The 26,142-nt window shown below is 50.6% G+C and overlaps 1 protein-coding gene and 1 pseudogene across 5 annotated transcripts; one reads left to right on the top strand and one right to left on the bottom strand.

The window, feature by feature from the left end:
• Window positions 1–3,870: 3,870 nt before the first annotated feature.
• On the top strand, window positions 3,871–4,891 carry LOC309650282 (cytochrome c pseudogene; annotated as a pseudogene). The gene has a single exon. The product of its transcript is annotated as a cytochrome c pseudogene (transcript).
• Window positions 4,892–5,410: 519 nt separating this feature from the next.
• PFAS (phosphoribosylformylglycinamidine synthase) lies at window positions 5,411–22,126 on the bottom strand. Of its 4 annotated transcripts, none has more exons than XM_082441343.1 (28): window positions 21,817–22,126; window positions 18,722–18,881; window positions 18,501–18,636; window positions 17,926–18,031; window positions 17,361–17,550; window positions 17,179–17,284; window positions 16,695–16,835; window positions 16,452–16,576; window positions 16,155–16,283; window positions 15,408–15,539; window positions 15,150–15,278; window positions 11,687–11,760; window positions 11,419–11,575; window positions 11,070–11,131; window positions 10,760–10,921; window positions 10,391–10,516; window positions 10,125–10,256; window positions 9,651–9,881; window positions 9,335–9,515; window positions 9,173–9,256; window positions 8,792–8,947; window positions 8,451–8,570; window positions 7,996–8,141; window positions 7,664–7,871; window positions 7,423–7,514; window positions 7,229–7,343; window positions 5,968–6,291; window positions 5,411–5,869 (listed from the first exon to the last, which is right to left on the bottom strand). In XM_082441343.1, exons 1-28 carry the CDS (start codon window positions 21,874–21,876, stop codon window positions 5,559–5,561), a joined length of 4,095 nt encoding a protein of 1,364 aa, XP_082297469.1. In that variant the 5' UTR covers window positions 21,877–22,126; the 3' UTR covers window positions 5,411–5,558. The 4 variants fall into 4 exon arrangements, with proteins under 4 accessions (XP_082297469.1, XP_082297472.1, XP_082297471.1 ...); XM_082441346.1 differs by having other exon boundaries at window positions 18,722–18,876; XM_082441345.1 differs by lacking the exon at window positions 21,817–22,126 and adding an exon at window positions 19,813–21,649.
• Between the last annotated feature and the right edge of the window lie 4,016 nt (window positions 22,127–26,142).

Below are 26,142 nucleotides of genomic sequence, written 5' to 3'. Positions count from 1 at the left end.
TGCTATTTGGAGGGATGCCCAGGGGTGCGCTGGCCTGTTGGAGAGGCTGGGAGCCTCTCTGGAGAAAGTGGTCTTCTCCAGGGGTCCCATCCGGACCCCTGCACACACGCCCCCCTTTCTGTGCCCGGCCCTCCTGGAGCCCTCCTTCCAGCACATATCAGGCTGAAAGGGATGAACGCATGCTCAGTTCAGGGCCGTGTCTTTTTCTGTGAAATTGAAGGCCCTGTTGGCTGCCAGGCAGGTGTTAAGACAGAGACAAGACTTACTGGTTCTCCCTGTCTCTCCACACCCCGCCCCCGCCCCGCCCCAACACATGCATACACTGTCCTTCATTTGACATGAGGACAAGAGCTTGTAACTTTGAATGACTGGAGGAATGAAGTAAAAAAGGGAAATGCTTGAGGACTTGCAAAGCAAAGCCACCCATAAGCCCAATTCACTAAGTTCACTCTTCTATTAAGGAAAAAAAATGTGTATCAACCTTTACTAATTTTAACATTCACATTTATTCACTTGTTCAACATATATTTATTGAGCACCTTGTAGGTGACAGGCACCATGCTAGGTGGTAGGATGCAGTGGAGGGCAGAAATGGAGTTCCTGCTCTCATGGAGTTCACACTCTACTGAGGAGACGGCTCGTGGAGCAAAGAAACACATCGTTCGATGTAAGATTGCAATGGTAAACAAAACAAAACAAAACAACAACAACGAAAGATTGCAATGCTGCAAAAGAAATTACAACAGTGACTTGGGCTAGAAAAGGAGGTGTGTGATGCTACCGTAGGAGCCTCTGGTGTCTAACAAAGAATTTGGTCAGAGAGCTGTTGACTGATGAGACCCAAAAAAAAGACAAGACTTAGGTTTGGACATTATCGTTAATGGTCTTGTTTCAGACCTCAGGTGTAGTGAGCTGAGGTCACCATACCCCTTCTGTTCATGATACATTATTATCATTGCTCCACTTGGGTGCCCTCTCTTATTACCTTTGGTCTCTGTTTCTCATTCCGATTCCCCATTTCCCCCATAGGTGGGTAATGCCGAATTTCTAATGGGACAATCTGCCCTGTTGTCTGGCTTTCTCTGGGAAAGCTGATGGGTTGGGATTTTGTCAAATGGGAATGATGAAAAGATACTGGGTCAAGTTGAAGAGCACTGGAAAAGCTGTTACTGGAAGTTGGATAAGGAGGGAAAAAGAGAGAAGAAATGGATTGGGGGAAAGATGTGATTGAGCTGGAGGTCTTGATGACTTTGAGATCCGAGTACTGAAGAGGAAGATGCATGATGGAAGGAAGGGAGGTTATGGTCAGAGGTAGGGTGCTTGAGTGAGTGTGGAAATGAAGCACATCTGGGTGATGACAAAATTCCATGGCCGAGGTAGAATGGAGGAAGTCATTGGAAAAAAGTTCAGGTTGCACCCCTTCCTTTAAGAACACGTAGAAGTTGTATACATCATTTTCTCTCCTACCAATCAGAATTTAGTCACAGGGAATTCCCTGGTGGTCCAGTGGTTAAGACTCCATGCTTCTACTGCAGGGGTCACAGGTTCAATCCCTGGTCAGGGAACTAAGATCTCACATGCCACGTGGCATGGCCAAAAACAAAACAAACAAAACAGAATTTAGTCACAGTTGTAAGGGACACTGGGAGATGTCATCTTTATTTTGAGCAGCCACAACCCCTGCTAAAATACTGGAAGGTCCTATTTCTAGAAAGGGGAATCAGATATCGGGGAACAACTGGCATCCCCTTCCACAGGGAGTGATGGGGAAGTCAACAGAACACAAAGTAGGGGGTGAAGGTGATAGAGAATGGCATGAACCTAAAATGGGCAAGATTTTCTTCGAAGGGGGTGGAGAATAATCTGGGAGTGGTACAGAGAGGAACTCCCTGGCCGGAGGAAGGTGAGATGAGGTTTGAGAATAAACGCCACCACCTGGAGGGGCTGTGGAGTGGCTTTCAGAGCAGTTGGTTTCCTGGCAAGGCAAAGAGAGGCAGAAAAGAGCTAGCCGGTAGTTTGCTAGACGGCCTTTGGGAGAGGTGGGGAGATAGAAGCTGGGTCGGGACCAGCAAGGACAGGGTTGTGAGGCTTCTGGATAAAAACAAGCTCAGCTGACTTGGTTTTGGTAGTGTCCAAGGGTGGGTCTTGCTTGGCCAGGGTAATCTAAACCAGAAACCGCTCCAACTCCAAAATGCATGAATTTACCTATCACAGCCAATCAGCAGGTTACCTCACATACCGTCCTTCTACTTTTGCGTCAAGCGCTTATAAACTTGACATCCAAGACTTGGTATCAGCCCTCAAAATTGTGCGTTTGAGATTACCTATATTTTATACACACACACACACACACACACACACACACACACACACACACACGGCTTCCCAGCATCAGGGAGGAATATTGAAATGCCCAAAATGACCCCTACTCCCCCAAACTGCTCAGGGTAGGTCCGTTTGCAAATGAGAAAAAGACCTGAAACAGTTATTTTCTCCATAGCCGTGATTCAACACTGTTTCATCAGTCTCTCCTTAGGCTACTCTATTAGGAGTACACCACTCAGCCTCCCCATTCCCCTCCCCCCCCCCCCCCCCCCGCAGGTCCAACGCCCTCAGGGATCTGAAAGTCCAGTCTCCATTCTCAGGGAAATTTCTTTAACCAAGATGTTGAGCTATTCAGGGGGCAAACTGACTTGAGCCTTACGACAGGACAGTCACAGCGGTCACGAGGAAGTGGCCTTTACACACACTCCTGTGAGCAAAGGGAGCAAGGACAGCTGTCAGCAAGAAGTCCTGACAATGCTGCCTCCCGGAAATGTGATTGCAGGGCAGTAGGAAGCAAATGCTGCCATTTATTTAACCTTAATTCTTCCTTTGTTTTAAAAAGGGAGGGGGGCTATCAAGTACTTTGCTGAACTCTTATGAAAAATAATTTAGTTACATATAAAATGCCTAGCACATGCTTGGTTCATGGTAGGTGCCATATACAGATACTATTTTTTTTTCAGCTTTATTGAGATATAGTTGACATATAACATTATGTGAGTTTAAGGTGTACAAAGTGTTGATCTGATACACTAGCGAGTGATTAACACCATACCTTACACCTGCATCACATCTTACGCCTGCAGCACATCACATAATTCCTACTTCTTTTTCCTGGTGAGAACATTTCAGACCTACTCTGGTAGCAGCTCTCAAGTATACGATACGGTATCATTAGCTATAATCACCATGTTGTACCTTAGATCCCCAGAGCTTGTTCATCCAATATCTGGAAGTTTGTACCCTTTGACCAACATCCCCCTTTCCCCCATCTACCATTCTAGTCTCTGTTTCTGAGTTCAGCTTTTTTTAGATTCTACATATAAGTGAGATCATATAGTACTTGTATTTCTCTGTCTGACTTATTTCACTGAGCATAATACCTTCAAGGTCCATCCATGTTGTCGCACACAGCAGGATTTCCTTCTTCCTTGTGGCTGAATACTATTCCGTTGTGTATATATATATATATATACATCGCATACAGTTATTACTTTATTTTTTATTATTTATTTATTTATGGCTGCGTTGGGTCTTTGTTGTTGCACGCAGGCTTTCTCTAGCTATGGAGAGCGGGGGTTACTCTTCGTTGCGGTGTGTGGGCTTCTCATTGTGGTGGCTTCTCTTGTTGTGGAGCACAGGCTCTAGGCACGTGGGCTTCAGTAGTTGTGGCTCGCGGGCTCAGTAGTTGTGGCTCGCGGGCTCTAGAGCGCAGGCTCAGTAGTTGTGGCACATGGGCTTAGTTGCTCCGTGGCATGTGGGAGCTTCCTGGACCAGGGCTCGAACCCGTGTCCCCTGCATTGGCAGGCGGATTCTTAACCACTGCGCCACCAGGAAGTCCCACAGATATTATTTTAAATACTATTAGACCATAAACTCCCTGGTGGCAGCGACAGTTCTTGGCACTGTAGCAAACCATCAAAAATTAATGGAATGAATGAATGAACGAATGAATGAATGCATACTAAAGGCTCAGTGCTAGGGATAAGGAAGGGAGCTGCTAAACTAGAAGCAAAGATTAGGAATATTGAGTTCAGAGGCCAGCACCAGGGCAGTCGTATGACTCAGCTGGAGACACTGTCACAGAAGCTGCGAACAACTGCTTACACTTAGCACAGTGCTGCATTTAAAAAGAAGAATCGAGAGAGCAGGACGTTCGGTTTGTGAGCGGGAACCTCTTAGTCGTGCACGGAGAAAGAACGATTTAAAAATGGGTGATGTTGAGAAGGGCAAGAAGATTTTTGTTCAGAAGTGTGCCCAGCGCCATACTGTGGAAAAGGGAGGCAAGCACAAGACTGGGCCAAATCTCCATGGTCTGTTTGGGCGAAAGACAGGTCAGCCTGTCGGATTCTCTTACACAGATGCCAACAAGAACAGAGGCATCACCTGGGGAGAGGAGACACTGATGGTGTATTTGGAGAATGCTAAGAAGGACATCCCTGGAACAAAAATAATCTTCACTGGCATTAAGAAGGGAGAAAGGGCAGACTTGATAGCTTATCTCAAAAAAGCTACTAATGAGTAATAGTTGGCCACTGCCTTATTTATTATGAAACAAATGTCTCATGACTTTCTATGTGTACCATATTTAAATTGATCTCATATACTAGAATTCAGATCATGAATGGATGATGTAGTATTTCTGTCCTGATTTGAATAAGATTGGCTTGTGGCTAAATGAATATGGTCAGCTTTTTGAATTTTGATAGTAATTCTGGTTCAACAAGTACTATCACTGTTTTCCCCTTCTAAAGAGATGATTAAACTTGAATAAGGAATGTGAAACTTTTCAGGGATATGGTGAATGCCTTCTCAAACCCTATAGGAGATTGGTTTTATATTTAGATTTCTGTAACTGGTTATATTAATATACTTAAATATTGAGAAGCTCCCTTCACTGTCTCATAGACCAGCAAAATTCACCTGTGTTTCAAGTTGTGTTCATTTGCCTGTTAAAGCAAGGGCTGAAGATACACTGACAATGTCCACTTTATCTTTCTGGTCTTAACGATGCCAATTTAATTAAAATTCTCTATCTAAAATTTAAAAAATAAAATAAAAATAAAAAGAAGAATCCAGAAAGCTTCTGCTGTTTTCCAGATGAGCACGCCGAGGTCCTGACTTGCTTGCTTTTGTCCGCCCCCACCCCCTTAAACCCCGACGAGGAAGGGGGGCATAGGACACCCCTCCGAGCTCAGATAAGTGACATGAGTGACGTGGTGCAGCGTAGCAGGGCAATGGAACCCCCTCCCCCCACGCATCCTGACTTCCCACCGCAGGCTCTATTCTCTGAACCGCATGTTGCTTCTCGGGCCCACAAAGGACAAAACGTATTAGAACAGAACTGAAAACGGATCCAACAGCGTAAGGCATAGACAGATTCATAAAATTAGCCAAGGTTTTTTTGGGCATTTTGGTCCTTGTCTGTCCAAGACGCACAGAACTAATATGAGGTACTTCTAAAGACACCGTGGGTAAAAACCACAGGGCCCAGGGGAGTCTCCCCGGCCTGCTCAGCAGCCTCCTTCCCGGGTCCAGTTTCGGGCATTGATGAAGAGCTGGAGCCAGGGGGAGGTGGTCAGAGTGTCAAATGGAGGGGGTCGCCACGCCCACTGCCAAGGCCTCACACACCGCTCAGGGTGAGGCATGAGAGCCAGGTGGCGGCCATCGGGGGAGCAGACGCCAGCCATGCCCCCTGGGGACCCGTTGGGATTCAGGGGGTACTGTTCCGTGGGGTTGCCGTCATCGTCCGCCCAGTGCAGCGGAGCCAAGCCCCTGGCCTCAATCTGGGCTTGGAGTTCCGGGGAGGAAAATGCCATGTAACCTGGGGCAGAAGGAGGGACGAGGGACGTGAGAGCAGAGCTCCTTGGCGTCCTCCCCCACCCTTGCCCTCAGGCCCTCCCCGCCTCCCCGGAGCCTGACCTTCCCCGTGGGCGCTCCACACGGGCAGCACGGCACCCTCCATCCCGCGCAGCATCAGGGCCGGCCCAGGCCCCACTCGCACGCTGGCCCAGCGCGACTCGAAGCGCCCAGACCTGTTGTGGCGCAGCAGGAGGCCAGGCCGGGCCGGCCAGGGCTCGTGGCCCATCTCTGCCGCCTCCTCACCAGGACTGCCTCCCACCCAGCCCAGCAGGGCCAGCAGCTGGCAGCCGTTACACACGCCCAGGCTGAAGGTGTCTGGCCGCTGCCGGAAGCGCCTCAGCTCAGCCCCGGCCTGGGGGTTAAAGGTCACAGCAGCTGCCCACCCTAGGAGGGAACAGGAGGCTGGGGTGAGCACCGGAATGAGGGGGGACCGTCGCCTTTCCATCCCAGCGTGCCCCATTACACTCGCCCAGGACCTCCCCCCTTTGCAGAGCTCAGGGCAAACGCCAGGGAAAAAAGCAGGTTTAACTGATTGAAGCAGATGTTGCCAACTCCTGGGCCTGAGACGGCCCATGATGAGTTTTCTGCTTAGGCAGCAGAGCATTTTCAAAATTTTTTATTCAGTTGCCTAACATTTAATCAGGATTTGTGGCTTCTCTTGAAAAACAGAAAGATCTGGCTGTGCCGAGCCTGCTTTCTGACAGGACAACCTGCTGGAGCTGAGTAGCAGCTGCCGCTTCTGACAGGGCACATGCCCCCGGTGTTGGCACGGCGCCACCCAGCCCACCTGCCTCACAAGCCACCTGCAGGGGGCTTCCCTGGTGGCACAGTGGTTAATTAAGAATCCGCCTGCCAATGCGGAGGACAAGGGTTCGAGCCCTGGTCCGGGAAGATCCCACATGCCGCGGAGCAACTAAGCCCGTGCGCCACAACTACTGACCCTGCGCTCTAGAGCCTGCAAGCCACAATTACTGAGCCCGCGTGCCACAACTACTGAAGCCCGCGTGCCTAGAGCCCATGCTCCGCAACAAGAGAAGCCACCACAACGAGAAGCCTGCGCACTGCAATGAAAAGTAGCCCCCGCTCGCTTCAACTAGAGAAAGCCTGCGCGCAGCAACGAAGACTCAACGCAGTCAATGAATGAATGAATGAAAAAAAAGCTACCTGCAGGCCTGCTGGCGGCTGGCCCAGAATGAATGCGCTCATGCTCCCCCGGCCAGCCTCGTGGAGGCAAGAGGCCAGTTCTCAGTCAAGGGAGAAGGGGGCTAAGGCAGCTCTTCAGGAACATGCGGGGAGCGAGTGGGCAGGGCCGCACACCCACCTTTGGCAGAGCCCAGGACGTCCGCGTAGCTGAAGCCGCCCACGAAGGCCATGCCTTGGAACGTGTCCAGCCTGACTGCTCCAGAGCAGAGGTCCTGCATGGTCACGTCCCACACCTGGCAGGAGGGGGAGGGCAAGTGTCAGAGGGCCCATGGCCCAAAGCCCAGCCCCGGCTCTGCCAGGCAACCTGCTCACCTCAAACCCAGCCAAGTGGAAGGCATCGGCCATCTCCCGGTCTCCGTTACTGCCTTCTTCTCGAAAGATGGCAACTCGGGGGGCAGGACCACCTGGGGGGAGAAGGAGTGTCCTTGTGCCAGAGGGTTACTTCTCCACCCCAGCCCCCCAGACACTTTTTCCAGGGCAGGCCCCCGCATCCAAGCCTTGGGCTCCTCCCCAAAGTGCCCGGGCAGCCAAGCCACTACACACATTCCCTCACCAGGCTCATGAGGCACGGAAGCTTTGGGAAAGGTGGGGGGCAGGCAGTAGGTGGGCCCCGTCCGCTCCCTCAGCCCCTCTTCTTCCTGGGCCACACAGTGGGGCTCTGCCTGCAGCCGATCCAGCTGGAAACTGGTCTCCTCCCAGAGGGCTCGTAGCTGCCCAACGGGCTCCTCCAGAACGACAGCCCCGTTCACTGACACCCGGACCTAGAGAGGGGAGCAGATCTTTCAGGGGCTGAGAGCAAAGATGTCCACGTTGGGCCCCCTCCGAGGCTGGCAGAGGCAAACCACGACCTTCCCGCTGCAGGCCTGCCATTCCTCACTTCCTCACCATGGCGTGGGGCCCGGCGTTGCCCGTGCGGCCCAGCTCCAGGCAGTGGAGGCCAGCCTCCCGGTAACGTGTCAGCACTTGGGCCAGGTCTGGCTCTTGCACCTCCAGCACCAAGCCTGGCTCCTCAGCGAACAGTACAGGCAGCGCTGGGAGAGTAACAGAGGGGTCAAGGTGATTAGGGTATTGCCAGGGACTCAGAGGTGGAGTCAGGTGGCTATGGCTAAAGGAACGAAGGCAGGGGTCAGGGATGGGGTGAGGCCTGGGAAAGCAGGACCAAGGATGTGGCCTCAGGGTCTGCAGGAGGTTTCAGAGGTGCCACCTGGCTCAGTGGTCAGAAAAGACAGCAAGGGACTCAGGGGAAAAGGAGTTGGGGACGTTCCACTCTTTAATAGGACATGGGGTCCGCAGGATGGGGCAGGCAGCCCAGGCTGGAATCTAGACCTCAGGCTCCTCACCATTGACCCCAGAGGCAGGGACGGCCACCTCTATCCCACAATTCCCAGCAAAGGCCATCTCTAGCAGGCAGGTGATGAGACCTCCGTCGCTGACATCGTGGCCTGAGCAGAGGAGGCGGTCTGGAGGAAGGAATAAGATGCTCAGCAGCCTCGGGACCCAAACCTGGAGGCCCCGCCCCACTTCTGGACAGTCGGGAGAGGGCGGGGGCGAGAGTGGGGGCTCACTCAGAGAACCCGAGAGAAGGGCGTCGGATCCCTCTTGGCCCACCCTCACATGCTCAGCTGGTCAGTGCCTGCCCCGTGCCAGCCACAGGCACCGTCTCCTCCAGGGCCTCGCTCACCTTTCAGCAGCCCCTGGGTGATGCCGAAGGCTCGCACCAAGTTCTCCGGAAGGTCCAGATCGGGAGGCTGCTCGCCGAGCTGGGAGAAGCACTGGGCCAGAGCCGTGCCCCCGAGCCGGTGCCGCCCGGGACTCAGAGGCACGTAGAGCAGGTGGCCTGGGGAGACAGGGAAGGGGTGAGGGGAGGTGGGAGGCTCAGGAGAACCCCTCCCGCCATGCTCACTGAAGTTCCCGGGACGTGGTGAGACACCCAGACCACCAGCCCCAGAAGGCACCACGGCCCCAGTGCTGAACGAGGGGGCCCAGCACTCAGGAAGCAGACCCCAAACAAAGGACCCGGCTGTGAATCCCCAGTGCACCGAGGAGAGGGAAGAACCCCTACCTCTCCCTCCGGGACACTTGAGGTCTGGGGTCACAGTGGCTGTAACGTCTGGACAGACAGCATAGGCTGAGATGACCAGCGACCCTGCGGAGCAGGGAGTGGAGAGTGAGGCGCAGCCCGGCCCACAGACCTGCCCGTCGCCCTTGGGCGCCCAGAGCTCACCAGGAGCCCGCACGGTCTCAGCGCCAACCCGGGCGGCCATGCTGAGGGAGTCCTTGCCGCCGTCCACTGCCACTCCCAGGGCCGCCATCACGGCCGCCACAGCCCCACAGGCGTCGGCCAGAGCCGCGCCCTCCCCCTGGAGCTTGGCCGCCCACATCCAGTTCCCGCTGCATTTCACGTCCTGGGAAGCGGCAGAGACTCGCGTTAGGGAGGGAGGGCGGTGTGGAGAGGCTGGGGGCAGAGGGGTGAGCAGGCGGTGGTTGCGTCTGCGTCCCAGAGGCCTGGGGCTGCAGGGCAGAAGCTGCAGGGGGCTCACCCGGAGGTCGGTGACCAGAGCAAACACCAGGTTGGTGAGGGCTTCGGCCACGGCCAGCCGGGCAGCAACCTTGGGGTCCAGCAGGCTCTTGACTGGCTGCTCTCCCAGGGCTGTGGCAGCCCCTACGAGCTCCTGGTGACTCAGTGCCACCACCGCCACGTCTGCCAGAGGGGTCTGCAGGGGTCCCACACACTGCTGCTGCGCCACCAGGCCGCCCACGGAGCGGTCCACCTGTGGAACCAGGTGGAGTTGGCAAGAGGCCAAGGGACAGGGCCAAGGGCGTGGGAGGCCTGGCTCACCCTGAACACAACAAGACTCGGGGCGGACAGCAAGGGCTCAGGCCATCGGGGTAGCTGCCCTGCCCCTGCCACGTCCCCCTCGGGCCCGGGGGGCTCCCACAGCCATCCCCTGGGCTGGGCAAGCAGAGGGAAGGGCGCAGAGGGCTGAGGGGGCGGAGCAAGGTGCGGGGCGGACCTTGCTGGTGAGGTAGCGCTTGCTGGCCACCGCAGGCAGCCTGAGGACCCGTGCCAGGGCCTGGCGCACGCTCAGCCCTGGGGGCAAGGCCAGGGGCCGCAGCACGGGGAAACTCCTCTGGAGGAAGAACTCCTGCAACACAGGTGGCAACAGTGGTGTGAGCGCCTGGGGAGGCGCTGGGCACACAGGTGACAAAGCACGTGTAGGGCAGACGATGGTCTGAAGGGCTGGGCCAGAGAGGGAGAAACCTCCCGCCCCCCACATACCTTCCGGGGCATCTTGCCCAGCACCCAGTCCAGATCCAGGTCGACAGGGGTCGGGGGAGGTGTTGGGGGGGCATCCCCCTGGCCATCTCTTCCCATAGGACACTCCCGATCATCCACCAGCACTATCTGTAGGCCACAGGGACACCGCCCAGAGAGAACGAGACTATGACCACCAGCAGGGAATAAACACTTCTGGAAAGCCGGCAGAGATGCTCTGTCCACCCCATCTGGCTTCTCCTGTTGAGGCCCCCGGCCCCACGCTGGTCCCCACAGCTCCCATCCTCTCGTCTCTTTCCTGAGACAGCTCTCCCTCCTAGGCAGCTCAAGCCCACTCACAGCATCTGTTACCGACTCCCTGAGCCAACTCACTCTCCTGTCTCCAGTGATGGTGCCCACAAAGCAAGCTGGGCAGCGTTCCCGGGCGCTGACACGACTCAGGAAGTCCCGGTCGGGGGGCCTCAGCAGAAGTGCATTTGACTCCTGGTACTCGGCCCCCCAGATTTCCAGGGCGTTCAGGGTCGGGTCCCCGAGCTGCACATCCATGGGGGAGGACGAAAGGGAAGGGTCAGCGGGCACTTCCAAGTCTCATGTTCTTGCTGGGAGTGGGGGGACAGATGGGTGGGGCCGGCTGGGACTGGCAGGGGCAGGGAGACAATCAGACTTCAGGGAGGAGACCCACCTGGAAGCGGCTGGTATAAATGACGGCTCCGGCTGGGTCACTCAGCTCCTTCAGGACGTTGCCTGGTGAGAGGGTTTCCGGGAGAGGCTCTCACCTGGCCCTGGTCAGCACCGGGCAAACAAAAGGCCGTTCCCAGCCTCCAAAGGAGCCCCTAATTCTGTGCATCCCTGTTTGAACCGCTACTGCACCCTCTCCAGCAACTAACCCTGAGCCTGTCCAGAATGTGTAGTGGGTGGAGAGTGGGGCCCAGAGCTAGCTGGTTGGTTGCAGATCCGCGATACCTCTCCCCAGACTGAACCTGGCAGGAGACCAGGTAGGCCTGGTCCCCTGTCCCACCCCCTCCTCTCACCATTGCCACCGGCGCCCTGGTCATGAAGGCTGCAGATGGGGTTGCCCCCGGGGGCCTCCACGCAAGCCCGGATCACACGGTTCATCTTCTGTTCCATCTCCGGGTCTCCCCGCTGCACAGCCCCAAAGTCCAGGTCGCTGGCGTTGTCTCCCTGCACCTGGGAGGACAGATGGCACATCTCAGCTCAGGGGGGCTGGGAGCTCACACCCCACCCATGCATGGGGCCCAGAGATGTCATGGAGTTGGCACCTGAGCTATTTGCACTTGCCTGCACGGACGAAGCAGCTCCGCCCCCAACTCCAATCCTGTAGACAGGACCCCCAACCTTCACAACGTCCATGCCTGCGAGGAAGGAGGGCAGAATCAGAACACCCGGGAAGTGACCAGACGTGTGAGAACGAAGCAGTGTGAGGATAAAGGGAAGCTGGTGTTAGAGCTGAGAACAATCAAAATTCTTTGATTGGGTAAATACACTTTGAGGAATTTACCCTCCAGATTTATTCTCACAGGTACAAAGCACCTACGTACAAAATTAAACACTGCAGCATTATTTGTATTACCAAAGACGAGAAATAATCTAAATGCTAACAACAGAGAACTGGTTAAATAAATTATGGTATAAGCCATATAATGAAAAACTAAGCCACCGAAACAGAGAATTTTTTTTTTTCGTTATGCTGCACGGCTTGCAGGATCTTAGTTCTCCAGCCAGAGATTGAATCCAAGCCCTCAGCAGTGAAAGAATGGAGCCCTAACCACTGGACCGCCAGGGAATTTCCCCGAAAAAGAGCGTTACATATGAATATAATGAAATAATCTGATCTCATCAGTATGAAATGATCTCCAAGTATATTGCTAAGCTGAAAAAAAGCAAGGTGCAGAAGTATGCATACCCACTTAGAACAGCATCAACAAGAATAAAATACTTAAGACTTACACACTGAAAATTATGAAATATCTTAGGAGGCCTAAATAAATTGAAAGAGATCTCATGCTTATAGATTGGAAGACTTAATATTGTTACAATGGCAATACTCCCCAAAGTGAACTGCAGAGTCAACACAATCAGCCACCTTTTTCAAAGAAACTGACCAGCTGATCCTAAAATTTATATGGAAATTCGAGGGACCTAGAACAAAGCCAAAACAATTTTGAAAAAGAAGAACAAAATTGAAGGACTCATACTTTCTGCTTTTAAACTTACTGCAAAGCTACAGTAATCAAGACAGTGTGTTACTAGCAGAAGGAGACAGGTAGATAGGTCATTGGAATAGAACTGTGAGTCCATAAATGAACCCAAACATTTATAGCCAACTGATTTTTGGCAAGAGTCCCAAGACAATTCAATGGGGGTAAGAACAGTTTTTTTCAAAAAGGATTGTTAGAACAACTGGATATCCACATGTGAAAGAAGGAAGTTGGATCCCTACTTCATACCATACACAAAAATTCAAAATGTATCAGAGACCTAAATGTAAAAGCTAAAAGCTATAAAAGTATTACAAGAGAATATATGAGTCAATCTTGGTGACCTTGGCTTAGGCAGTGGTTTCTTAGTCATGACACTATAAGCCAGAAGCCACAAAGAAAAAATATATAGATAAATTATACTTTACCAAAATTAAAAACATTTGTGCTTCAGGGGACACCATGAAGAAAGTAAAAAGACAACCCACAGAATGGAAGAAAATATTTGCAAATCATTTACCTATTAGATAAGGGGCTAGTATCCAGAATATGCAAAGAACTCTAACTTAAACTCCAAAAAAAAAATGACAACCCAATTTAAAAATGGGCAAAGGACATGAATAGATATTTCTCCAAGGAAGGTATACAGATAGCCAAGAAACATAGGAAAAGATGCTTAACATCCTGAGTCATTAGGGAAATGCAAATCCAAGCCACCGTAAGATACTACTTCACATCCACTATGATGGCTATAATCAAAGAGACAGATAAGTGTTGGCAAGGATCTGGAGAAATCGGAACCTTCACACACTGCTGAGGGGAATGTAAAATGGTGCAGCTGCTTTGGAAAACAGTCAGGTAGTTTTTTCAAAGACTGAGTACAGTTACCATGTGACCTAGCAAGTCTACTCCTAGTTACCTACCCAAGAGAATTCAGAACATAAGTACATAGGAAAACTTGTACACAAATGTTTATAGCAGGACTTCCCTGGTGGCGCAGTGGTTAAGAATCTGCCTGCCAATGCAGGAGCCCTGGTCCGGGAACATCCCACATGCCTCGGAGCAACTAAGCCCGTGCGCCACAACTACTGAGCCTGGGCTCTAGAGCCAGCGAGCCACAACTACTGAAGCCCATGCGCTTAGAGCCCGTGCTCCACAACAAGAGAAGCCACTGTGATGAGAAGCCCGTGCACCACAACGAAGAGTAGCCCCCGCTTGCCACAACTAGAGAAAGCCCGCGCGCAGCAACGAAGACCCAACGCAGGCAAAAATAAATAAATAAATAAAATGTTTATAGCAGCATTATTCATAATAGCCGAAAAGCAGAAACAGCCCAAATGTTTACCAACTGATGGAGAGACAAAATGATACAGCAACATGATGGAATATTATTCAGCCATAAAAAGGAATGAAGTACTGATACATACTATAATATGGATGAACCTTTAAGACATCATGCAGAGTGAAAGAAGCCAAACACATTTACAACAGGGAAATTCATCGAGACAGGAAGTAGATTATTGGTTCCCAGAGGCCGAGGAAGGGGGCATGGGGAGTGACTGCTCATGGGTGCAGGGTTTCTTTCTGGGATGATGAAAATGTTCTGGAATTACTGGTGATTGACGCACAACTTTGTGAATATACTAAAACCACTGACTTGTACACTTTAAAAGGGTAAACTTTATGGTACATGAATTACATCTTAATAAAATGGTTATTAAAAAAATAGGTGGGGAATTCCCTGGTGGTCCAGTGGTTAGGACTCGGCGCACTCACTGCTGGGGCCCCGGGTTCGATCCCTGGTCGGGGAACTAAAATCCCATAAGCTGCACAGCGAGGCCAAAAAGAAAAAAAAGGTGTGCACACATGCTATTTGTTTAAAAAAGGGGGGGGTTTTACTTTAAAATGTATATCTCAGAAATAACTTAAAAAAATAAAAATAAAAAAATAAATAAATAAAAAAGGAGGGGCAAATATACACATGGGTCTGTTTATGTATGCAGGAAAAACCTCTGGTAGGGTACAAAAGTAACCAATTAACATTGGTTATCTCTAGGGAGGGAAACTGGGTGGCTGAAGGTCAGGGGAAGGAGAGTTTCCCCTGTATAACCTTTCTCTGCTTTTTAAATTCTGAGCCATGTGACGGGTCACCCATTCAATAAATGGTACCTGGCCTTTATCTTGATTCCACCACAGGTCCTAGCATGGTGCCCAGCACCCGATGGGCGCTCAGTAAATGTCGACCGATTGAACTGAGCTTGCAGATAAAAACAGGCCCTGGGTAAACACTGGCTGCCTTGACTTAGCAGGGTGGGCCCCTGCCATGCAGAAGTCAACCCGGGAAGAAACAGAGGCCACACAGACTGAGCCTGCCCCACTGGCATAAAGCCCTGCCCTGCCTTGAAAGCCTGTACTGGGGAGAGGAGACATGAGCTGGGAGATAAAAAACAAACCACTGAAGTTCCTCTAAATTCCACTCCTGCGGCTGCCACGTGCTGGGGAGAAAGCTGGCTGGACCTGGTAGACAGGTGGCGGGCTCTTACCTGGCTCTGGGGGCTCCTTGCTCACATGCTCAGCTTCCATGGACCCAATGCCTCCACTAAACATGATGGGCTTGATCCACTCGCGCCGCTGGCCGTCTGGGAGCTGGAGGCCCAAGGAACGGGCAAAGCCTGGAGCGTGGACGGCACAGGGAGAGGGACAGGGTCTAGTCAGCCAGGCTCCTCAGCGCTCACTGGGTCACACACCTCACCCCATCCCGCCTCTGGGACGGTTATCCCCCATGCCCCCTCAAGCCTCACCAGCCAGAACTGGTTCTCCAAACTTGTTGCCGTAGTCAGAAGCCCCATTACTGGCCTCGATGGCAATCTCCAGGGGTCGGGCAAAGTTCCCAGGATACTGGAAGCTTGGATCCTCCCAGGGCATACTGTAACCTGGGCAGGAAGGAGAAAGATGGATGGACTGTAAAGATGGAAGATGGAGGAGTCAGGGCCCTTCAGGAAGAGTCTGACTCTTGGGATCAGAGTTCTTAACACTTCCCAAGAAATTGGATTTTGGGACTTCCCTGGCTGTCCAGTGGTTAAGACTTCCCCTTCCAATTTGGGGCGGGGTGGGGGAGGGTGTGGGTTTGATCCCTGGTCGGGGAGCTAGGATCCCGCATGCCTCGCAGTCAAAAAACCAAAGCATAAAAGCAGAAGCAATAAACAAATTCAATAGAGACTTTAAAAATAGTCCACATCAAAAAAAAAAAAAAAAAAATTGGATTTTGGGGGCAGTTGATGGCCATAAGTCCAACCCAGTACCACAATTCTTTTTGGCTGAGTAGATACTAGTTTATAAAGAAAATTGTGGTTCTGCAAAGCCAGATCTGGGTCCTCCTTGGCCTACTGTCCTCACAACCACGGTTGGCGAAAGGCCAGCTACTCTAGAGCCCTCCCTCCCAAGAAAAGGTACCCATGATGACCCTTTGACCTAAGAGATAAGTGTCCAGTGCCTGCCAGGACAAGGGATCTGGAAGGGGAGATGGGTAGAGAGGAAAGAGACGGGACCTGGGATGTGCAGGTTTCCAAAGCAATAGCCAGCAGTGCCAGCCACCACGTGGGCCCCGCGGCCTGTGCACTGGACATCTCGGATCCGGCCCCCTGTGCCAGTGGTCGCACCGCTGAAGGGGGCTACTCCTGTGAAGAGAGAGGGAGGGTATGGGTACTGAAAAGGCAAACTCCACCTCTGACCACCCCACTGATAATAAGGACATGCAGCCAACCTGCTGGTCCCCAGGTGGGCCTGGGGCCTTTGCCCTACCCTATACTCTGACCCTGCCTATCCCTCCTGAGGGCTCATCTCACCTGTGGGGAAGTTGTGGGTCTCTGCTGTGAAGACGACATGTCTCAGCCCCTGACGTTGCCGGAAGCAGCTTGGCCGTGAAGGGTCCTCGGGACGCAGGAATCGGACTTCCTTCCCCTGGATTGCACTGTGGACACATCCGTTCGGAGTCTCACTTCCTTCCTGGGATCTGCACTTACCCCACCAGAGCCTGGGGCCTCCCGTTCCCTGGGTCTGAGGTCACCCCAGCTGAGGGCACAGCCCACCTGCTGTTGTCACAGAACTTGAGGACGTTGTTGGGGTGCGAGGATGCCTGGGTGCTCATGATGGACTCAAACAGCGAGTGTGCCAGCTCCTGCCCATCCACGTGGAGTCGGCCCTTGAAGAACCAGTGTCGGCTGTGCTCACTGCAGGGGGTGACGTGGGGAGGGGAAGGCAGGGTGGAAACATGGGTCATTTCTCAGGCCTTGCCATGTCTTCTCATCAGCATAAACGGCAGAGTTACGGCCACAGGTCAAAATAGATTCCAGAAGTCATAAGCTTCCAACAGTCTGTCATTGTGGATGGTCCAGATCCAGCGTGAAGATAAAACCAAGACGTGAATGCAGACTACTGGATGGATGGGGAACCCAGGTACTCAAACAGACTCAGGGAGGCCCCTAGGCCAAGAGAGAGCCATGGAGAGTCCCTGTGGTCTTCCCTTCCAACCTCCACGGGCTCAGACATCAGAATGTCCCCATTCCTCCCCACCTATTGGACTGAGCCAAGTCGAAGGCCTCCACAGTGCTGGGGTTCCGCTGCAGCTCCTGGAAGCGCTTGGTGTAGAAATCCAGGTCCCAGGAGTCTAGGGCCAGACCTAGGAGACAACCACCAGAAGAGCTGACTGTGGGACTCGGCACCCCTACTAGCCTGGCCTGGGCCTTCCTGCTCACCTAGCTCCTGGTTGGCTTTCTCCAGGGCAGACCGGCCCTCGGTCAGTATGTCAATTGGGCCGCCGAGGGGTGCTGGGATGCAGCCCAGGGAGAAGCTCTGGATGGGACAGGGGAAGTGCTGCTCCGTCATCCGGTCATGCAGGGTAGCCAGGGCGACGGCCTCCAGCTCAGCCGAAGGCGGGTGGGCAAACTAGGGGTGGAGACGCACACAGAAGGCGAGGGGTGCGGGGTTGAAGAATGGCCAAAATGGTCCACCCTCGTCCTCCAGGCCACACAGGACCAGCCCACTGCTAGCCTCTCCGGCACCTTTGTTCAGATTAGAAAAAGATGCTCCTTCCAGGCATGAGTCCCTGTCAGCATGCACAGATTAGTAAGGGGAGCACAGGCTGGGTTTCTGTCCTGTTCACTCCTCGACCAGGTGGCCTCAGGCAGTGAACAACCTGCAAACAGGGCAGGCGTCAAACCAGGAACTCCTCCCCCTGCTTCTCATCATTTCCTTAGAGCTTAGGACCCAATCTCTTCCACTTCCTCCTCCTGATCCCCCCCTGGCTGCCTACTACCTCACCGAGAGCAGGTAGCGCCGGGTCGGCTCCACGCGGTCCACAGCCCCCAGCCCCGCAGCCTGGCACACTGACACGATGTTGCTGGATGCTGGCGTGGAGAAGTTCAGCCTGTGGATTGGTTAGGACCAGATGGTTAGAGCCCCAGCTGAGAAGGCGGATCCTGCCCACTGCTGTCCAGGCAATCTCCCAGCTCTACTTACCACCCCCCCGCACCTGCCCACACCACTGGCCTCCAGCCTCAGACCTGGGCACCGAGAAACCTGCTTTCAAAGGTCATTCAAATCAAACCATAACTGTTCTTGTAGCAACAAAATGCTTCAATTTCAACTTCTCAGAATACAACGTGTTATATTCCAGAACATGCCTGGCAGCTGGCTCAGTCTTCAAAGGTATCTTCCCACATGGGGAAAGCATGTGCACAGCTTTCTAGGCGGGGAGTAGGATGAAGGGAAAACAAGTCTCCCAAGGACCACAAGAGGAGGAAGAGGAATGAAAGTGGAAGGGGTGGCAGTGTGTGTTTGGAAAGGCTGACGGGCTCTGGACCATGGAACGAGCTACCCGAGGCTGAGACACTTGCCTGGGCCCGACCTCCAGCAGCAGGTCAGTGGAGCCGGGAAGGAGCCAGGACTCCGGAGCGACATCGTCCAGTAACAAGGGGCAGCCAAACAGCCATGTCAGCTTCTTCATCTCCTCGGCGCTCGGGGAGGACTCAGCTGCAGGGAGACAGGGCAAGGACACCTTGAGACACTGCCCCTGGCACTTGGCACCTCTCCCAAAGGATCCAGTAAGTGGCCCAACCTGTCCAGTTCACGTTGTAGCACAGCTCGGTCTTGACACCCTGCAGCTCTGGCAGTTCCCCTCGCAGCTTCCTTTGAGTATATTCAGAGGCTGCCCTCTCGTGGCCAGAGGGACGGACATAGAAGTGAAGGACTGAGGACATCTCTGTAGGTGTCCTTTGCTGGCGAGACGAGTTAGAAAAAATAACATTCACTAGAGCCTAGCTGTTGAACTGATTTCAAGTTTCAAGGACAGCTGAGGCTTCGGAAGCGTTAGGGATGTGGTGGGGGAAAGCAGTGGGGGCACTGGGGCATAAATGTATCCAGACATTTCCCGTCCAGTGTGGTCAAGGCCACAGGACTGTGGGTACCAACCTAGCACTTTAGGAGTGGGAAAGACTTCCTAAGGGAAATGGCATCTAAGCGTAAACCTGAAGGATGAGCTGGACGGGGCTGGCCAGTGAAGTCAAATGATAGTTCCTCTACTTCACTGTTTCAAAACATTATCTCCTGGCTCAAGGTAAATCCAAAGCCTTTAGCCTGACAGTCAAAGGCTCTCCACATCTATTCCCCAGCGACTTCAACTTCTGGTCCCAGTGCTTCTCAGTAGGACCCTGGCTTTACTCACTAAACCCTGCCTAGCCTCCTCGCCATTCCTTTGCCCCATCCTAGAATGCCTATGCCTATCCCTAACCTGTCCAAAGCTTTCCCACTTGTCAAGGTGAGTACAGGTCTCACCAGCTCTGGGAGGCCTTCTTCACTGCTCCAGTGCTCAGGGACACCTCCCTTCTAGCAGAGCTGAGGGCTTCTGATCTGTACCACTCATTCAGCTCTGATCTCTCTCTCTCTCACTCTCTCTCCCCCTCCCTCTCTCTCTCTCTCTCCCCCCCTCTCTCTCTCTCTCTCTCACACACACACACACACACACACACACAGGTCTCCCAGCTGTACACGGCCTCTTCCCAAGGAAGTGGGAGGAAAGGAAGCTCATTGCCTCGCTTCTTCACTTGGACAACTCATAGGCATCTCAAATCTAACTTACTCAAGGCTGACTTTGACTATTCTGTCAAGGTCACCAAAGACTGCAACGTTGCTGATCTAGAGGTCACTTACCTTCTTACCGTATTCGGCCTCTCAGCAGCATCTGACTTATTCATTCTCTACTTCCTGCAACACCCTCCTCTCTTGGCCTCCTGACACCACTCTCCTGATGCTCCTCCACCTGCTGGTTGCTCCTTCTCAGTCACCTGTCTGGCTCCTACTCTGCTGCTCCACCTCTAAATGGTGGGTGCCCAAGACTGTGCCCTTTGTTCTCTTCCCTCTAAATGTTCTTCCTAAGAGACTTCATCCAGACCTGTGGCTTTAAATACAATCTATTAGACTGAACCAATGAAACCGCCAGCATTCAACCATTTTTGACTCAAAATGGCAATTTCACATGATTCGAGTTACTATCTGCCAACAGATTCCATAACTTTATCCAACTCTGACTCTCCCTGAAACTCCAAACTAGTACATTCAAATGCTTAGGTGACATGGCCATATAGATGTCTCATAAACACAGATAGCCTGTTTTGGCCAAAACAGAAATTTTGATTTATCGTTTCTCCAGACCTGCGGTTCCCACCATTTTCCCCATGTCGGTTAACACCACCATCATCCAATCTGTTGCTCAAGCCAAAAACACAGGAGTCGATCTTAATTTTTCTTTCCCTGAGCCCTCTCTATACCCAGTCTGCCAGCGAATCCATTTCCAAACATATCCCAAATCTGTCCACGTCCTTTCCTCTCTGCTACCATCACTCCAGTTCAAGTCAGTACCAGGACTCACTTGGACTAATGCATCAGTAGCCCTCCTGACCAGGACCCCTGATCCTACCGCTGCCCCAACCACAATCCACTTGCCACAAGTTAGCATAAATGAGATCATGGCTTCTCATCACACACGGTAGAACATTCCAACTCAGTACCCTGCTTTATGTTGTCTGGCCATTGCCTACCTCTCCAACCCTATGTCACACCGCTCTCCTTCTCACCTACAATGCACCAATCACACTGGCTTCTTTTCTATTACTGTTTTCTAACTTGACAAGCTCAGTTCCGAAAGGCATTTTTCTCACCCTGCTATTTGCATGGCTAGCTCTTTCTTGTTTCTTAGATATCAGGTAAAATTCACCTCCTTGAAAAGGCCTTCCTTGACCAACTGCTCTGAAGTAGCCATTATGAGATGGTCTTATATTAATCTCCTATATAGTATGTATCACTCTCTGACATTTTATTTTTAGCTCTGCGTTCCCCACTAGAACAAAATCTCGATGAGGGCATGAACTGTAGCTATTTTACCTCCATCGGATTACCAAGGCTTAGAACAATACCTGGGGCTTAAAAACCAAAAAATCTCAAACTTGTAGACTGACAAGTTCCAGGCCAGGTCTCATTTCAGCAACCAGTGTTCCTGCCAGATCTTGATTCCTCCCTTTCTCAGCGGCCCCCACCCAATGCTTATGACCCCCTTTATTTTTTTTTTTAATTTATTTTTTCCTTTGGCCGCACTTCGTGGCTTGTGGGATCCTACTTCCCGGACCAGGGATTGAACCCGGCCCTCGGTAGTGAGAGCGCTGAGTCCTAACCACTAGACTGCCAGGGAATTCCCCTTATGACCCTGTTTAAAGTTAGGCGCCTCAGTTGTCCTCCATACCATAATTCCTTCACAGGAATTATCACAACCCGAAATCATTTTGTTTACTATACCAGTTGATTTTCGTTTATCATTCCCAGTGAAACAGAAGCTCCAAGAGCACAAAGACAGCATTGTCTACATCAGGGCTGTCTTCCCAAAGACCAGCATGGTACTTGACATAAAACAGGCTGTCAACGGATTTTTTCTTGGTTGAATGAATGAATTGTCAGAGAGGGGATGAGTTTACGTGGGGTCTCCCCTGCCGGGCGTCCAACAAACGCGAACGGACACCTGCACTAAGGCGGGCACGCAGGCACCCGCTGGGCGCAGCTCGGCCTGGTGGGGATCCCGCAGCGGCCTGGATCAGGCTTTGGGTGGGTGGCTACGGGGTGCAGCATGCAGGGGCATCCGGGTTTGCGCGCGGTAAGCATACGCACGTGGCAGCCGTTCTCGCAGTCCCTGAGCTCCCGGAATCCTGGCGCGCCCATGTACGTCATCCGCGTGCGCCGCAGGAGGAGGCGAAGCCTGAGAACGCGCCCGCCCACTCTCGCCTGCCGGGGTCAATTAACTTTTGTGAAAATACAGTCAGATCCGTGCAGCCAGCTTGAGCTCTGACGGAGACCTTGCATGCGGGAAACGGACTGAGAAGCACCTTACCTGTCCAGGACTCGGTTTCCCTCCCCCTACTCCCTTGGCTTTCTTTCTTTCACTTTGATCTTTTCTGAATGAATTCATTTATTTAATTCTTAGCAGGGTGGGAGGCATATATATATATATATATATATATATATATATATATATATATATATATATTTTGTGGGGGGCAGGGCGCACCCCGATCGCCATGCGGAACCTCCCGGACCAGGGATCGAACCCATGACCCTTGCATTGGAAGCACTAAGGCTTAACCACTGGACCACCAGGGAAGTCGGGGAGGCATATGTTTTTCACTTCTGTATTCTGGCTAGTTACGGTGACAATAATAATGATCGGAAGCATTTATTGAGCACCCATTACATGATCTCAGTCCATCCTCACAAAAACCCTGTTTTACAGAAGTGGAAGCTGAGGCTCATAGCCATGCTCTCGTTCCTTAGTTTTGTAGCTCAAACACTTAGCAGCTTTGTACTGTTTTTTGGCACATTTTTTAAACTCTCATACTATATACATATACGATCGTGATAGGGACAGAGTAAAAAGACAAATTAGGTAATTAAATAGTTAATCCCACTAGGGGATTGCAAGTAAAGAAAAAAGTATGGGAGACCCCTGTAAGTTAATGATCACTCAAGAAAACAGGTTTGCTTAACCACAAAACCAAGCAGGCCTGCTTAGCAACAAACCATGCAACAGAAGCATGAGACATGCCCCAAAACAATAAAACCCTGCTGGCATGAGACCCACATCCTGCCCAGTGAGCTCAGTAAGTTAATGACCCCTAGGACATGCTCTCTGCACACATAAAAAACAATAATTTATGGAAAGATCACATGTCAAAGTAAAAGACCCTCATTGTACTGAGACCTGAAATAATTTTTCCATAGTACCGTGACAGTCCTGGCTTGACCATGTAGGGACAAGAAAAGTGACTTCCAGATTCATCAGTTTGTCCCTGATCCTTCTCCTGACTTGGGTCCTATACCTCCCGCTGCCCCCTGAACAAGTGTGGCTTATTCAAAATCACTGGATCTGAGACAGCTCCCAATCCTCCATACTTACCCCACTCTTTGACAGACCCTGTGGCCCTCTCATTTGATCCTGCATGCTGCCACAAGATTAAACTGCTAACCTGACCTTTAAATCACACCAACGAGGGTGGTGGTGGATCCAGTTCAACTTACAGTCTGATCACTGTAGCCTAAACTCAACTCTCCCTCCTATGAACTAGCAGAGGTAAATTCCAGGATATAGGGCACACCTTCATGGACTTGGTAAACTAGAGCTAATCAATGGATTTGGTAAAGTAGCAGGATACAAAATAAATGCACAGAAATCTCTGCATTCATATACACTAATGATGAAAAATCTGAAAGAGAAATTAAGGACACACTCCCATTTACCACTGCAACAAAAAGAATAAAATACCTAGGAATAAACCTACCTAGGGAGATAAAAGACCTGTATGCAGAAAACTATAAGACATTGCTGAAAGAAATAAAGATGATACAAACAGATGGAGAGATATACCATGTTCTTGGATTGGAAGAATCAATATTGTGAAAATGACTATACTACTCAAAGCAATCTACAGATTCAATGCAATCCCTATCAAATTACCAATGGCATTTTTTACAGAACTAGAACAAAAAATCTTAAAATTTGTATGGAGACACAAAAGACCCCGAATAGCCAAAGCAGTCTTGAGGGAGAAAAACGGAGCTGGAGGAATCAGACTCCCTGACTTCAGACTATACTACAAAGCTACAGTAATCAAGAAAATATGGTATTGGCACAAAAACAGAAATATAGATCAATGGAACAGGATAGAAAACCCAGAGATAAACCCACACACCTATGGTCAACTAATCTATGACCAAGGAGGCAAGGATATACAATGGAGAAAAGACAGTCTCTTCAATAAGTGGTGCTGGGGAAACTGGACAGCTACATGTAAAAGAATGAAATTAGAACACTCCCTAACACCATACACAAAAATAAATTCAAAATGGATTCGAGACCTAAATGTAAGACCAGACACTATAAAACTCTTAGAGGAAAACATAGGAAGAACACTCTTTGACATAAATCACAGCAAGATCTTTTTTGATCCACCTCCTAGAGTAATGGAAATAAAAACAAAAGTAAACAAATGGGACCTAATGAAACTTAAAGGCCTTTTCAAAACAAAGGAAACTACAAACAAGACGAAAAGACAACCCTCAGAATGGGAGAAAATATTTGCAAACAAATCAATGGACAAAGGATTAATCTCCAAAATATATAAACAGCTCATGCAGCTCAATATTAAAAAAACAAACAACCCCATCCAAAAATGGGCAGAAGGGGCTTCCCTGGTGGCGCAGTGGTTGAGAATCCGTCTGCCAATGCAGGGGACACGGGTTCAAGCCCTGGTCTGGGAAGATCCCACATGCCGGAGCGACTAGGCCCGTGAGCCACAACTACTGAGCCTGAGTGTCTGGAGCCTGTGCTCCGCAACAAGAGAGGCCACGATAGTGAGAGGCCCGTGCACCGCGATGAAGAGTGGCCCCCACTTGCTGCAACTAGAGAAAGCCCTCGCACAGAAACGAAGACCCAACACAGCCATAAATTAATTAATTAATTAATTAATTAAAAAAAAAATGGGCAGAAGACCTAAATAGACATTTCTCCAAAGAAGACATACAGATGGCCAAGAAGCACATGAAAAGCTGCTCAACATCACTAATTATTAGAGAAATACAAATCAAAACTACAATGAGGTATCACCTCATGCCAATTAGAATGGGCATCATCAGAAAATCTACAAACAACAAATGCTGGAGAGGGTGTGGAGAAAAGGGAACCTTCTTGCACTGTTGGTGGGAATGTTAACTGAAACAGCCACTATGGAGAACAGTATGGAGGTTCCTTAAAAAACTAAAACTAGAATTACCATATGACCCAGCAATCCCACTACTGGGCATATACCCAGAGAAAACCGTAATTCAAAAAGGCACATGCACCCCAATGTTCATTGCAGCACTATTTACAATAGCCAGGACATGGAAGCAACCTAAATGCCCATCGACAGACGAATGGATAAAGAAGTTGTGGTACATATATACAACGGAATATTACTCAGCCATAAAAAGGAACGAAATTGAGTCATTTGTAGAGACGTGGATGGATCCAGAGACTGTCATACAGAGTGAAGTAAGTCAGAAAGAGAAAAACAAATATCGTATATTAAAGCATATATATGGAACCTAGAAAAATGGTACAGATGAACTGGTTTGCAGGGCAGAAATTGAGACACAGATGTAGAGAACAAACGTATGGACACCAAGGGGGGAAAGTGGCGGGGGGTGGTGGTGGTGGTGGTGGTGGTGGTGTGATGAATTGGGAGATTGGGATTGACATATATACACTAATATGTATAAAATGGATAACTAATAAGAACCTGCTGTTTAAAAAAATAAATTAAATTAAATTAAAAAAAAAATGGTGGCTGGGGGTCTTCCAGAGTTGAGAAATATTGAATGCAAAAGGAATGATTAGTTTTGGGATTTTGACTAGGCTCTGACTGGTGTTCTAATTAGGGAGCCAGTGTGGCTGGAGTGGAGTAGGAGAGAGGTTTCAGCTTCTCTGGGGGAATCTCTCGTTGCTATTGTTTTGGTGAAAAGGGAAGGAACACATCTCTGATGTAATAATGGGAAATAACTGCAAACAAAGATTTGCCTTATAAATAACTTAGCACCACAGTGCATAACTAGTTCATGCAATAAGGAATAGAGAGCTTGCATTGAATGAAGTTGAATTAGGGGATACCATAATTTGTAAAATTAAAGTCTTTATTCTCCTGTTATGACTAGAGCATTCTTATTGTCTAAAGTGTTTATACTTACTATATTATAGTCAATGTTTATTCTATCTTGCTCCAAAAACAATCTGAAGCTCCTATAAGTGTACTATGGCATTAAATGCCTCTCTTTTACTTTATGTCTTTAATTTCCCCTCCTCCCCTCCAGCCTCACTGACTTCTTGCATTTCTTTCCACCGCTGGGCCTTTGTGTTTGTTGTTTCACCTGCCCATTCTTTCTCTTTGATCCCCATCATATGAATCC

Source organism: Balaenoptera physalus (assembly GCF_965194825.1).
Source record: "Balaenoptera physalus genome assembly, chromosome: 20".
NCBI lineage: Eukaryota > Metazoa > Chordata > Mammalia > Artiodactyla > Balaenopteridae > Balaenoptera > Balaenoptera physalus.
Note: the sequence above shows the minus strand (reverse complement) of the source record. Positions and strands in the feature narration are given on the sequence as shown.